Source organism: Martes martes (genome assembly GCF_963455335.1).
Source record: "Martes martes genome assembly, chromosome: 5".
Lineage (NCBI taxonomy): Eukaryota > Metazoa > Chordata > Mammalia > Carnivora > Mustelidae > Martes > Martes martes.
The window spans coordinates 36,759,546-36,775,770 of NC_137892.1; the positions used below are offsets into that span (position 1 = coordinate 36,759,546).

At 33.1% G+C, this 16,225-nt stretch overlaps 1 protein-coding gene across 1 annotated transcript in view; it reads right to left on the minus strand.

The window, feature by feature from the left end:
• The window catches only part of FER (FER tyrosine kinase), a 462,185-nt gene that overhangs the window by 333,405 nt on the left and 112,555 nt on the right, over positions 1 to 16,225 (minus strand). Inside the window, exon 9 of the mRNA XM_080803660.1 lies at positions 5,524 to 5,646. Within this exon, the coding sequence (XP_080659786.1) occupies positions 5,524 to 5,646 (123 nt within the window). The remainder of the gene's footprint in view (positions 1 to 5,523; positions 5,647 to 16,225) is intronic.

The following is a 16,225-nucleotide window of genomic DNA, read 5'->3' on the forward strand; positions in this document are numbered from 1 at the left end:
AGTTAGGAAAAGGGTATGAGATAGAAGGCAGAGTAGCTACAAAAACCCAACACAAGGGACCCTTGCAATAATGGAAACATTCTGTACCTTTATTGTGTCAATGTCAGTTATCTGGATTATAATATTATATCATAGCTCTGCAAGATTTTACTACTGGGAGAACTGAGTACAGGGTACATGGGATCTCTCTGTATTGATTCCTATAACTATATGTCAATCTATAATTATCTGAAAATTTAAAAAATTGTTTAAAAATAATATCACCGCTGCTGCATCACACTTCCTCCGGTGAGGTAAGGTTTTTATAATCTCATATGCACTCTGTTTGAAGGATAGGTCTTTTTTATTCTCCTTCAGTAGCTAAATATCTATTGTACTGTATCATAATGGCAATCACTTTTTCATTCTGAGATATTATCCTAATACCAGGAATTAGATTAAAATACACATTTCCTGGCTTGTAGTTTAGCAGTTTTGAAGAACAATGAGATTTTCTGGGGAGGTATATGTCCTGTTGTATGGCTTTTGTCCTAACTTTTTTTAATCGACATGTCTAATCATGAAATTAATGAGCAACATTCGCTTTTTTAACAATTAATCTTACTGAGTTTTATGTATAATGATATAATTTCACATATGGTAATGTTTTGCTTTTGTTCAGTAGATACTTTTTTAAAGGTATGGTTATAATCACTATACCACATGCTATATAATTATTTTTATGCTTATAATACCATTTAGCAAACAAGTTATACATACTACAGTAAGAAGAAAATTATAGAAAATAAATGACTACATGACACAAGATATATAGGAAACCATAAATAAATTTAAAACATGGATGGGAACAGGACCTTTGCCTGTGCAACTTATTTCCTATTGTTAGCTACTTTTTGCATGCATTCTTCATATGGAAAGCACCTTCTGTCCTTCACATCTAGCAAAAATGCCACTTTCTGGGAGACCCCTGACTACCTATCTTAAGTAGCTGTTCCTCTATTATTCTTCTACCTGAATTCTTGATTTTATAGTAATTATCATAATTGTTAATTTCTTATTTGTATTAGTCTACTCCACGAAAGTGTAAGTTCCATGAGACATGGGACAATATATATCTTACCTTTCATTGTATTCACAGCGCCTAACAAGACATGCAATAAATATTATTGAATGAATTATTTAGGCAGGGCTTTTTTTGTGACACACATAGTTTTTAAATCCTGAGACAAAAATAAAAGGTCCCTGAATTTGTAGTCTAGTACAGTAACTTAGATCGCTCAAGTCTTACCTTAACTATAAGCTAGCTGTGACATTTTGCAAGTCTCTTAAAATTTCGGGGCCTCTGATGTCACATAATTTGAAAGATAAGGAGGCTGAATCAAATGAACTCTTAAGATTCTGCGTGGCTCTAAGAGTTTTGATTTTATAATATATAAAGAATTTTTAAGTATTAGAGATAATGGCACAAAACAACACAAAATTGAATAATCATTCAATTTTTGGAAGTCAAACCAAGCATTAAAACCAATAGTAATAATACTTGCTCTTCATGCCATTGAGTCATAAATAACATATGCTTGGCGTACTTTCCCATAAACTGTTTTCTAATACAGTAGTCAAGGATCATAAATCAGGAGAAGATTGATATTATTTCCATTTGAATAAATATGCTTTAGAAGTAATGAGTAAAGTTACGTATACTATAGTAACACTTAGTGTTGTATTAAAATTATACCATTTCAAGTGGTTGGTTTTATTCCTTTTAATCTATTTTTTTAAATATAATTCTACAACAGCTATATTTCAACTGAGACCTGCATCACTTATATAAACTAAAACTTGACTCATTAGTGTGAATTTAATGTCACATAAAAACCATTCTTTATTTTTCAATTTAGATTCTTCAATTACAGGAAATCAAAGCTATCAAATGATTTCTTATATAACTTATTTTTTCCCTGTTACTATAAGATGTTTCAGAGACATTTATGTTAAACTCAAATTTAAAGGTTTTAACTTCAGTTTCTTATTATGTTATATTTCAACTGAACCAATAATTTTTTCTGTTAGGTAAAAATTCAGTATAATTGCAATAATTTGTGAGTACAAAAACATAACTTACAAGATACTTTCAGCATTTGTGAAGAGCTGTAGTTCTGTTTTACTGTTTTATTACTTCCAATTAACAGTATATGAAGCTAAAAAGTATTGTCCAGTAAAAAAATTGTAAATCTATTTCTAAAACTGGATTAAAATTGCTTTCAATTATATGTGTATTTAAATATATATGTAGATTTATACAAATACATATGTAGATTTATACACATACATACACAAAAAAGGAAATGTTTATGAATTATTAAGAAACTGAAATGCAAACATTTTCACTAGAATCCCTTTCAGGTTATTTGTTTAGCAAAATATTTTAATATATAAGTCAAAGACAAACTTCAATCCTACTAATATCTGAATTAACGAGATTTCACAATGACTGCTTAGTTACACAAATGTACTTAACATTTTCAAGATTATGCCATGAAGCTAACAATAAAAACATCATGATAACAAAGGGTTAACAGAATTTTGGTTAAACAAGACTCTTCCCCTGAACCACTTGACATACTTATCCCTTTTAACTTACTCTCATAAGAAGATTTTTAAAATAGTAAGATCAAGCTGATGCTGTGATCAAAAAGACATACACTGTGGAGTCAGGAATTCATGTATTTTCTACCACTAAGTATGTAATTGTAATTTTTTAAAATACTCTAAGTCATAAAGGGAAAATATAGGCAAATACACCAAAGGTATAGTGAAGATAATATTCAATGTGGTAATATATATAAAACATCTGGCATAACATGTGGGACAGAGTAAAAACTCAATAAATGTTATTTCCCATATATTTACCACCCTTTAAGGCCCCTCTCCCATACCCCAATTTTCATTTCCTGATAAATATAAATAGGTGTAGGAGAATGGGTCATATTCACTATGTAGAGGAAGAGAGAGTCAAAGATTTGAGTCAAGAAAATAGAGCAAAAAAAAAAAAAATCTAAGAATCTCATAATTTCTAGATTAGGGTAACGCATAAAGATCGTCTCCTCCAACAATGTATGGTCAGATATGCTGGTGAGAGGATCAGCCACCTAATGGTCTATCTTTATAGCCACTAAATTTTAAAACAGTAGTAATTTATAATGTATACATTTACAGAACTGTAAAAAGTAAAACTACTTGGTCTTCTATAAACATGTGAAGAAATTATCCCAAAACACAGAAAAGCAAAATATAATTCTTTTTTGAATTTTTTATGTGCAATGGCTGATAAATTTTATTTTTATAATCCAAATAGATCTTCTGTTGATGCAATACTGAAATTTTCCATATTTATTAAGGTAATGCCCAGAGTAACTCAAATTTTCCTGTTCTCATATTTAAAAAGCTCATGGACTCCAATATAATATTTAATGCCAAGTTATAAAAAGAGTCAGAGTATAGGTGGGAGAGGTGGGCCCCTAATATTCTGGGCTGTATAATAGAATAGATGGTGTTGCCATTCACTGAAAAAAGGAATACTAACAGTGAACTAGGTTGAACTGGTGTGGGGTGTATTGAGATTTTTAATTCAGTCTTAAACATGGGAAATTTAGGATACTACTTTTTTTTTTAAGATTTTATTTATTTACCTGACAGACAGAGATCACAAGCAGGCAGAAGAGGCAGGCAGAGGGAGAGAGGGGGAAGTAGGCTCCCTGCCAAGCAGAGAGCCCGACATGGGGCTCGATCCCAAGACCCCAAGACCACAACCCGAGCCAAAGGCAGAGGCCCTAACCCACTGTGCCACCCAGGCACCCCTAGGATACTTCTAAGACATCTAAGCAATCATGTCAAGTTGGCAATTGACTAAATGGCCATTGAGTTCAGAGGAAAAATCTAAGCAAGAGCAATAAATTTGGGTCATCTTCAGGAAACCACCTAGGGAGCGAATAGGAAGAGAGGAGTACAAAGCCTAGAGCCATTCCTCGAATAACTTCAAAATAGATTGGCTTAGTGGAGGAAAATGAGATTATAAAGGAGTAGCCAGAAAGAAAGGCAAAAGATCTGGTGCCAAAAACCAAGGGAAAAGGAGAAATATGTAGTCAACAAAATCAGATACTAAGAGGAGGTCAAGATACTTGTTAAATTTAGCAATGAATAGGTCACTGATATCTTACAGATAAACTATTTCAATGGTGACGGGGCAGAAGCTAGATATGTGGGTTGAAAACTAAGTGGGAGTTGAAGAAATGGTGAAAATAATTATTCTTAGAACAAGTATGAATAAGAAAACAGAAGGCAAAGGCAGTTGGGAGGATATATGAATACAGAAGGGTTATCTGGGGTGGAAATTCTTTTTAAGAGCCAAGACTTAATCGTATTTAAAAAGTGAGCACTGGACCCAATTGAGAAGAAAAGGTGAACATAATATGATAAATAATTTAAATTCTCTGAGAAAGTATGAGATGACAAGATACAAAAAACAGGCCCAAGAAGTGGACTTAGGACAAGAAGTTCCACTATGGAAGCAAGCACAGAGAATGGGTACAAATGCAGTGGATGTGTGTATCTAGTCACAGAAAATAAGGGAGTTGCCACCTGATGATTTTAATTTTTTCTGTAATGTAGATAGAAGAGGTCCATCTGCTGTCTATGATGGGGGAGATGAGAGGATACAAGATTTGAGAGAAATTAGAATAACTGAGAAGTTATGTAGAAAGAGCAAGTATAGACCAGAGAAATCTGACATATCACAATTTCCTTGAGGACATTGATAAATCCAGCCAGTGATGAGAAAATGATAGCAAGAAATTTATATACTCCAGTCAGGAGTAGAGAAACCATACTAGTCACAACACCTGTTGGAGATGCAAATAATAACTATAACCAGAATATAAATTTTAAATTATAGATCAAAATGTAAATGTTAAAACAGCAGAAAATGTAATTAGTGGTATCAGTGAAAACAACAGCATTCCCACGCAAGTGAAGTTTAAAAATCCATTAGGATATTTACAGATCCAGAAATCAGCAAGAAAAACAACAGTAAGACAAAATAGCACAGCAAATCTTAAAGGGATTTTTATAAGTGAAGCAGACTGCTATTTTCTCATAAGTGTGTTTACTTCCTTCTAATACAGAGAAGTCAGTTTCTAGATAACACTGATCTGCTATTTTCTCAACAAGGAATGCAGAGTGAATCTGGTGGACACTGATGAGGGGAATAAAGACAACTTTTAACAAGATTTTTCAGAAAATAGTTCAAACTGTTAAAATATTGAGACATGATCTGTATCCTACATTGACAAAACCCAGATCAGTTTTCCAGAGTCCTAGAAAGTAACTCAACAACACCAAGTTTTCCACTTAAAATGAAATTTCAGCTTCTAGAAATTTTACATCCATGACAATATATAACTGAAGTATTCCATAAAAATAAATCAATTGAACTTTCTTCCTTCAAATTATTTTTGTTTTACTCACTCAGACTTCTTTTCATAGGTCTTAGAAGATTCCTCAATTCTCTTCTCTAGTTCCAAGACAGCCTCCTCCTTGTTTAAAAGCATCTGCTGTGTCTGTGTAAGTTCCTCTGCTAAAGCTTTCAACCTAGAATGAACAGTTTCCTCATCATCAATCAATAAAGTCAGTTACACTCACTTTATGCCCACACTCTGAGCATTCATACATCTAAGATGGTGATTTCCAAAATGGTAGCCACATGTAATTTAATTCAAAATAAAGTAAAAATCCTTGGTTGCATTAACCACCTTTCAACTGCTAAACAGACACATGTCGCTAGTGGCAATCTTATTGGACAATGCAGAAAGGAATATTTCAATAATCACAGGTAGTATTGCAGGGCAAGTTTGAGAATCTTAGTCATTAAATAGAAAAAGAGAAACAGAAAATTAAAAAAGAAGAAAAGATTTAAGCAAATAAATACCCGTACTGTCCCAGGAGGAAGGTATAGTGAAAAGACCATGGTTTTTGTTTTCAGACAAACATGTATTTACATTTTGGCTTTCGTATTTTTTATGAGATGCTGGGCAAGTTGCACAAGCTCATTAGGTCTATTTTCTCCCTTGTAATTTGAGTGCAGTACTACCTGCCTCAAAGCATTATTTTGGGGATCATATAAACTAATGCATATATAATGACTGGTACTTAGTAGGTACTGAGTAAATGGTTTCTAGTATTTTTGGCATATGTTATCTCATTTAATTCTCACAACAACCAATGAGATAGATACTATTATCCATATTTTAAAGAAAAGAAAGTGAGGCTCAGTTGAATGGGCAATTTAAGTGGATAGTAAGCTATTTCTTTTCATATAATAATGCTTTACAGGTATTTTCCATATAGGTATTAACAATTAAATAGACAAAATTAATATGTACATATAGACCAGATAATTTCTGGTTGCACAAAATGCACTTGGTCCTGAATAGAAATATCCCTACCACAAAAACACACACAGCTATCGTATCACATTAAAATTTTTAGGGAGGGCACCTGGGTGGCTCAGTGGGTTAAAGCCTCTGCCTTTGGTTCAAGTCATGATCCCAGAGTCCTGGGATAGAGCCCCACACTGGGCTCTCTGCTTGGCAGAGAGCCTGCTTCCCTTCCTCTCTCTCTACCTGCCTTTCTGTCTACTTGTGATCTCTGTCTGTCAAATAAATAAATAAAATCTAAAATAAAATAAAATAAAATGTTTATCATCAGCCTTTTAAAGCAATATATGAAACCCAAAATATACAAAAGAAAATATTTAATAACCCAACTCTATAAAAGTTTAAATTTATTAGAAGTTAAAGAGATGATAAAGAAGGTCAGAATTAAGAGTCAAACCATAAAGAAATATTTGCAGTGCAAATTACAAGCAAAAGCCTTCTTAGAATGGGGCACCTGGTAGTGCACTCAGTTAAGCATCTAACTCTTGGTTTCAGCTCAGGTAGTGACCTCAGGGTTGGTGAGATCAAGCCCTGCACTGGGCTCCCTATTCAGCACAGATTCTTCTTAAGTTTTTCTCTCTCTGCCCCTCCCCACCCTGTTCTCTCTCTCTCAAATAAATCATCTTTAAAAAAAAAACAAAAAAAACAAGCCCTCTTAGAGAATATGACAACCTAATATGAAAATGGACAAAGAACATAATTGGAATTTCATCGAGAAAAAATGCAAATGATCAACAAGCATATGAAAATATTTACAACCTGACCCACAATTAAATATCTGCAGATTAAATAAATAGCAAATTTATTTTTCATATACTAACATTGATAAGTATGAAAAAAGGGATAATATCCAGTATTCTCAATATTGTAAAAAATAATAGAAACACATACACTATTGATGTGACAAAACTGGCACAAATTTCTTAGAGATCAACTTGGAATTGTTTTTCAAACTTCAAATTAGAATATTATCAGAATATCTAAAAAAAAATTAAGAATATTATCTCAACATCTAAAAATCTATCTTACCAAAATACTTTACAATGTGCACAAAACTTGCCCATATGAAGGTTTGTTGCAACACTGTTTATAAAACAAAAACTAGAAAACATTTAAGTCTCCTTCAACAGGGGAATGGTTGAATAAATATTTTAATCCACACAAAGTGGCATATAGTCACTAAAAAGAATGAGGTATACAAATGTAACTTTCTTCAAGGAAATATTTTTAAATTGAAAGGCATGATGAAGAATACATATAGCATGGTTCCATTTATATTAAAATACACGTATGTGTATGTGCTATGGACTGAACTGTATCTCCTCAAAATTCCTATATGGAAGCCCTAAGTCCTAGTGTGTGGTGTTTGGAAAGGGAACCTTGGGGAGGTTATTAGGGTTAGATGAGTTTTTGAGGGTAGAGCACTCATGATGGGATTAGTGTTTTATAAGAAGAGGCACCAGAGAGTTTGCTCAAAATACAGCAATCCAGATTATTTCATTTTTGTTTAGAGTTAGGTAACATAATAAATCTTAATACTTTCTGAAGACATTACTGCAGCAAAAGATAACCTATGTTGCCTATATAATAATGATCCAGAATCAGAAGGAAAAGGTGAAATTAATTTTCTTTAGGTTTACATATATTTATAAGAAATTTACATCAAATCTAGGGGCCCTGGGGTGGTTCATCAGTTAAGTGTTTGACTTCAGCTCAGGTCTTGATCTCAATCTCCTGAGATTGAGATCAAGGCTCAATCAATCAAGCCTTGAGTCAGGCTCTCCACTCAGCAGGGATTTTGCCTTTCTCCCCCTCTTCCCCTGCCCCTCCCCTACTCATTCTCTCTCTCTCTCTCTCTCTCTCTCTCTCTCAAATAAATAAAATATAAAAAGAAATTTACATCAAATCTAGTAAAATTGCATTTTTTCATTTGATGGTGATAGAAACTTCAGTTATCTGGAAAATTCACTTTTGAATAGTTCACATCCTGACTACTAGATTAAAAAACCTTACTATATTAAAATTGAAGCACATTCTCAAGAAAGCTACATTTCAACTTCTGGTTTCAAGTTATTTATTAAACACTTATAAATAAATAGGTAAATAGTACTCACATGTAATGCTTTGCTGTTACATGATCTCTTGAAAGTCCAGATCACAGGACACTATCTCAGAACCTGTCCCAACCACCTTCTGTCACCCCAGCCTGGAGGTAAGACAGTAAAGACCAGCCTCTCCATACTGTCTTGGCCGTGTTACATAAAAGCTGAATTTGATAGAAAGCTCTCTTTACTACTTTCCACTCCTGTTTTTACCTCTCTCCCCTATACCTTACTGTCATTCTCTTCTCTCCTGCTTAATCTTCCATTCATCTCTTTTCAACTCTTCATATTCATTTAAACAAGTGTTTACTAAGCACATATCAGGCACTGTGCTATACACTAGGGGTATAACAATAATCAAGTCTGGCCTTGGGAAACTTATATTCTAATAGAAGAAACATCAACTTTTTTTCTTCCAACCCTCTCTTTTCTTAATTCTCTTTGACTATTACTATTTACTTGCCATAGTTTTTTCTTAATTCTTCTCAATGTACCATATCATCCACTCCATCTTGAAATAAATACATAGTCCTACTAAACTGTAAGATGCAGCATGATGACTTACTCTCCACAGTACATCCCTTACACCTAGCATAGTGTCTTACACATAGTATGTGCTCAACTCAGTTCTCCACGTCTTGTTAATCTAGAGAAACCCACATATGAAGCTTTTTTTGACAATTTCCTAAGCTTCCTTTGACAATTCCCTAACTCTCAAGATTGCCCTGATCCTATCATTCTGAATTATCTAGAAAATGAAACCAAAGAGCTACTGCAGTATGGGAACAACATAATTTATGACTTTCACCCACTGACTAATTCTGGAACTAAACAGATATATAAACCACTAATGCAATGGCTCAATGAAGAAAGCTTTAGTTCTAGACACAGGAGTCACTAGTACAGGGCTAACTCCTTTCATGTAAAAGTTGTATCATCAAGCTAAACACTTTACCTTACCACCTCAGAAAAAAAGAAGTATTTGTGATTATAACTACATCTGTACTGCATTTTGGAAAGCACCTTACTCTGATATAACAGAGAACAGGTCTAGAACCAGACATCCTCAGGTTCAATATAAATATTGAACTTTTTAAAAATAAATATTGAGCTTTTTTAAACTTCTATTTCCTCTGCTAATAAGATGGAAGTCAATTTAAAACCTAACTTAAAGAGTTCCTATGACTATGATGCATATTTTTTAAGTTCCTCTTACAGATTTTGAAGAATAACATGTTCTCTATAAATGTAACTTTATATTATCAACCAATTTTATTAGTATCATAAAACATTTTTTCTGAAAAGTAACTTTAAATTTTTTCTTCTACCTTTTAAGAATATTTTATTAATGTTAGGTGCAAAAGAATAATGTTGCTCCCAAGGCAGAGGCAGAATTGAATATATTTTAAATAAAACTCAAGAATCGGTTATATTTTTATTATTTATACATTATTCCCAATTGAGGGCAAATACAATAAAGTAATACTGCAAACACACTACATGAAAAATAGAGAAGCCACTCATAATTAAAAGTTTTCCCTTCAAAACAATGTTATTTCCAACAAAGTGTGAAAATTTTCAGTTCCATGAGAAATTAATATAAACTTGTATTTCTTTGTTATCCTTGGTCCAAGTAAAAGAGTAAGTATGCCTATGGGTGTCCGCGTGTGCACGCGCACACACACACGTACATACATGTTGATTTAATGTGACTTAACAGTAGTAATATAATCACAAATCTTAAAGGAAGCAAAAAATGAGAAATTCTATTATTGACCCCTTCATATTTTGTCATTTGGACAAATTCAAGGGAAGACATTTGATTGTGGTAAACATCAGAGTTATCTTAGTTAATTACAGTACTGCCCTCTCTTTATTTGCTATCTTCACTCTGGAAAGGAAGAATGAGGTGAAAGCCAGAGTCCCCATCCACTGCTACAATGGACAAGTTTAAACTACCTTAGACCCCATTTATCACTGTTACTTCTAGCAAAGTATAATAAAATCCAAATCTGCTAATATTTTCTCTTCCTTTAGTAATCATTTAGTCTCCTGAAAATATCACTTTAGATTTCAACGAGAAATTAAATTTGACGCTTTTTATATGCTAAATTATATGAGTACACATCAGCTCAATTATGAATTCTTTTCAAATTCCCGATTTACGCTATAACAACTTAAACTCAGAAAGAGAGAAACCTACCCCAGCTTACTAGATTCTGTAAAGGCCTAGAAAAGCTAACAATACTTCTGTTCCAGGTCTGTTCTGTAAGCTAGAATTCACCACCTATAACACTTACCAATGAAGGCCAGAAGGCCCAAGGAAGAAAGAAAGGACACTAAAAGTAAGGGAAGAAGGAGATGAGAGGGAACAGAAAAATAGTATTAGTTGCCTCTACTTTTTCCAGCTCCTGATCATGGCAAAAAATTGGTATGTCTTCTTGAGGCTTTAATTTTTGGATGCCTTAGCACAAACAAAGCAAAATTAACCTTCACATAGTCTTCTTAAATTAAAAAAATAATAATAAGTCTTTGAAGTCAAAACTTTTTAATATTTCTAAATCTCTAAAGATCCCTGGTTATAAATTCAAAGTGGAAAAGAGAAATAATTTAGAAGAATGGAATTATATGGGGAAAATATTTTCTCTTCTTTACCACCATCCCCCTAAAAAAAGCCAATAACAAACAAACAAAAAAAAAAACCTGGGGTGGGATGGATCCAGTGAAGAGGAAAATAATTCTCATAATTACAGTTCATGTATAGATAACATAATACATGTCAGGATAGTTTGCAAATTTCAAAGCACTATTCACCATTGTTTGTACACAAATATAATGTAACAGTTCAAATGGCTTATTCTTCACATTTTTATTTTTTTTAACGATTTAATTTATTTATTTGACAGAGAGATAGAGAGCACAAGTAAGCAGAGCAGCAGGCAGAGGGAGGCTCTCTGCTGAGCAGGGAGCCTGATGCGGGACTCGATCCCAGGACCCTGGAATCACAACCCAAGCCGGAGGCAGATGCTTAACCAAGTGAGCCACCTACGTGCCCCATTCTTCACATTTTTAAATTAAATATGTTACACTTAAATAATTTGATGCAAAACAGTTAAATGTCATGAGACTGCCTTAAAAAAAACTCATAAAACTGACATAAATACTTTACATTTACTGAATGCCAATCAGTTTTAAACACTTTATAAATAAGGACTTAAATCCACAACATTCTTATAACAATATTATTATCTCCATTTACACATGAGAAACTGAGGCACAGAGATTAAGGATCTTGTTCAAGGTCACAGAGCTGGTAAGTGGAAAAACATAGATCCTGAGTCCATGAAATTAATAACTAATATCCTGTTTTAGTAATTTCATAACATAAAATTTATCTAATATATATGCTTCAACAAGTACACAGATATAAATACAAAGATATTTATTGAAACACTGCTTGTAATCAGAATCACCAAAGGTGAATTCACTGCGATGCTAATGACACTTAACCTTCACGCACCGCACTTGCAAGATCTCGACCCAGACTCTGCACTTATTTTCATATTGGTAAGTCACTATAGTGTTTTTTTAAAGATGCCCCCTACACACACACACCAATTTTATATGCTTCAGCCTCTACAAAACCTGTATCCACCCCTAACAACAGGAAAAAACTGGAAATAAATGCCCATCTATAAATAACTACATTAAATAAATTTTATTACATGTAAGCAATAAAACACTGTACACTATTAATATTTCATATATATTAAGAAAAGAGGATAATGCAAAAAAGCATGCCCACTTAAGTCAAGAAAACAATTTATATACATGGAAATGCTTATATATACATTCTGGAAAGATACATGAACTTTTTTCCACCAATTAACACCAAAAGGTACAAATGGGGTCTATAAAAAGGAAAGTTTTGATTTTCACTGTACACCCTTTTGTAAGATTTTATGGATTTAATCATCTGCAAGCATTAGTTGGATAATTTTTAAAGACTTAATGTTATTTAAAGACACAAAAGCCAAAAACAATTGTAGAAAGTAACAAGTTTTCAGTAGTTATACAGTAACTTTTCTATCCTCAAACCATTGGCCATCATTATCTAAATCTTAAAGCACTCTTGCAGAAACGTAACTTCCTAAAAAATTATACATTATAAACTTCCAATACTGTCACATTCTTGTGGCATTTAGGTTAACTTAAAAAATAAATAAATAGAAAAGGGTTACACAGCTGCCTGAAGTAACTTTTCTGACATCTCTTTTTCTCTATGACTGCAATATAAATTGAAGAAATAAAACATTTCTTATGATCTGTTTCTTAAAATATAATTGTAGCAGCATAGCAATTTATGGATGACCTTCTATACCATGCTTCTACCACGCTACTATACTAGCGCTTCTCAAGATTAAACAGAAAATAGCTCTTAATCAACCAAAGTTGTGAGCTTCTATTAAATGCATTTATCTCCTAAGACACAACCTCACCCACCCCAACCAAAAAATCCACCTGCCTTCTTCCATGTGATTTCTCTGTGGGTCATCTGCCTTCTAATATTTTACATATTTCCAAATCTTTCCCAGTCACTCATTCAAAAAGTATTCCCCTAACATAACCATAGTACATTTTCAACCAAAGACCAAACTTGAACTATAACTATAAATGAGAACAGCAAAAAAAAAAAAAAAAAAAAGATAAAACAACAGTCCTGCTTAAAGTGTGAGAATAGTGCATTATTTATCATTCTACTGACTGACAAGGTTGACTCAGTCTGATGGGTTAAATTGGTATCATTGCCTCCAACAGGAGTCAGTAAACACTTGTCTAGAAAATAAATATTTTAGGGTCTGCCACCAAGAGGCAAAATCAAGGATATTATGTACGTATTAACACAACAAAAGAGAAAACAAATATAAATATCTTACTGAAAATTTCAAAATATAATATTAATTGGGTACAATTCATTGTAGCACTGGTATATTAATGAGAAGGATAGAAATCTTCCAAAGGAAATAATTTTTCCCTTCATTGGGGTTCAAAGTTAGTACTCATCATAAAATCAACCGTAAATGTTCATTTGTTAAAGCAGATATATAATGAGATTTCATATATTTCATCTTTGAAAGGATCTTTTCACATAAATGGATACTGAGAAACACCATTAACAGTCATAAGCATATGACTTTAAATAAGTATATTTACTGCTTAGAAGGCATTTATAAAATTATATTGCATGATTTTTAGCATGTTATTACATTGCAGACTCATCACTCCAGACTCCCACTCTTAGGTGGGAACTCCTTAATTGCACAGTTGAATGGATTTTTGAAATGCCAAAATACTTGCACAGAGGTCCAAAACTCACTGCTAGAAAGGTAGTTTGAGCACAGAAAATACATCAGCTACAAATTGGTGGGAATGGTAACCTTGTTTCATGTTTTAATGTTTGATGGCATAGGAAGTATATACAATAGCCTGCCAATACCTGAGATTCAAGAAAGGTTAGTTGCCATCTAAATGACTTTACTAAAATATAAATTCTGCATATAAGCACTGTACTATCTTGCAATTTTAGGCTGAATTCATTAGGAAAATATTCAAGTCTTTAGCACAAGCTAATTTTTCTGAAGCTTTTGGAATTTAGTGTTGAATAATAGTAGTTGAGGGGAAATCTGATTATTTAGAAAAATTTCAGTCTTGGCTCTGACCTCAAAAAAAATTTCACAATAAAACTTTACTACTTCTAACTCATCAAAATCCTATGTAATAGGGCAAGTGAGGGTATTCAATTCCAGTTTTTGACAAAAATTCAGGGACTCATGATGGTCAAGTCCATGAGAACAAATGAAAGTCATTACTGACATTATTAATTTGAGAACACAAGATTAGATTGGATATTTTTCCAAGAAGTACCTGCTTATGAAAAATACAATGAATAATCACACTAGGTAAACACCTAACATTTTCACAAGCTTTGTAAATTTGTTCAACTATGCCTCTTTCTGATTCACATATTTTTAACACCATCAGTTTTAACACATCTCAAGAGATACCACTTCAGTTTGTACTGAACTAGTGTTTTCTCAACCTCTTTGAAAATATTCTTGTCTGTAGTTGAGCCACAAAGACTACTCCTAGAGAGTAATTCTTCAGTCACTTCAGGCTTGGCATTGAGTCCTCAAACAAACAACAACTGAGCGGTTTTGATCACACCTGCTGACTTATCAAGAGACAGGGAAAGCCACTTAAACACATTTATTTTTTTAAATTAACTAATGATGTAGCTTCCAATCTTCTCCACTCTTCAAGGGAATGTTCTCACTGAAAGACTAATAGACATAAATAAGTTTATTTTGTCTAGACATATTTCCCATTTCCTTAGTTACCACAGTGAAACACTAATTAATTCACCACTAGTAAATGACTTTCCCTGTTTAGATAACAAATGAGCCACCCAGAAACTTATTTTTGGTTGTATCCTTATTTTCATATTTTTCTGAAGAAAGTCTGTTGTGATGAGGTATTCCATTTTAATTTTATAATTTTCCTGACAAATGCTCTCCTGTGAGTTAGTGATACTGAAATGAGTATTTAGACTGACAATGCCAACATATATCACTTTAGTACAGCCATAGTGTCACTGTATAATAAACACAATACTGTGCCACTTAATTCAATAACAAAATAATACACACTCCACTGTCTTATCTTGATAAGCACTGCAGTAATATATATTGTATACCTGAAATGAACATAACACTTACATGTTAATTACACTGAAATTAAAATTTTAAAATTTTTAAAAAGTACAACATTCAAAATCTAGACTCTTTTTTTGTTTTGACATAATAGGAATGGGCTGATAACAGAAAGTCATTCAAATGCTGTAAGACAGCAATATGTGCGGCACTCAAAATGCTACTGAGTTCGAACGGTGTCACTGTGGTCTGTAGTAAACCAAGCAGCAGTGTTTAGTGAGGAGAACACCATATATGGTCTCTGTAACAAATGCTCAACTCTGTCATTACAGCAATGGTAATAGATAAATGAATGAGCATGGCAGTGTTCTAATAATCCTTTATTTATGTACTCTGATGTTTAAACTTCACATAATCATTATGTGTCACAAAATGTGTTTCCACTGATTTTTTTTAAACATTTAAAAATGTAAACAGTATTCTTAGCTCACAGACAGCATAAAAATAAGTAGCAAGCTGGATATGGCCCACAGCCCATAGTTTGCTAATTCATATCCCATAAAATCCAAAAGAATTACTTTTCCACATAATTACCATTCTTCAATAAAGAGATCTTATTTAGGGGTGCCTGGGTGGCTCATCAGTTAAGCATCTGCCTTTTTGGCTCAAGTCATGATCCCAGGGTCCTAGGATCAAGCTTCCCCCCCGCCCTTACCCCACATCAGACTCCCTGCTCAGTGGAAAGCCTGCTTCTCCCTCTTCTCCCTGCTTGTGTTCTTTGTTGCTATCTCTCTCTCTCAAAGAAAGAAAGAAAAAAGAAAGAAAGAAAGAGATAAAGAAAGAAAGAAAATCTTTAAAAGAGAGAGAGAAAGATCTTAGTTATACCCCATTATAAAAGCTAACCACATTCTGACCTTTAATT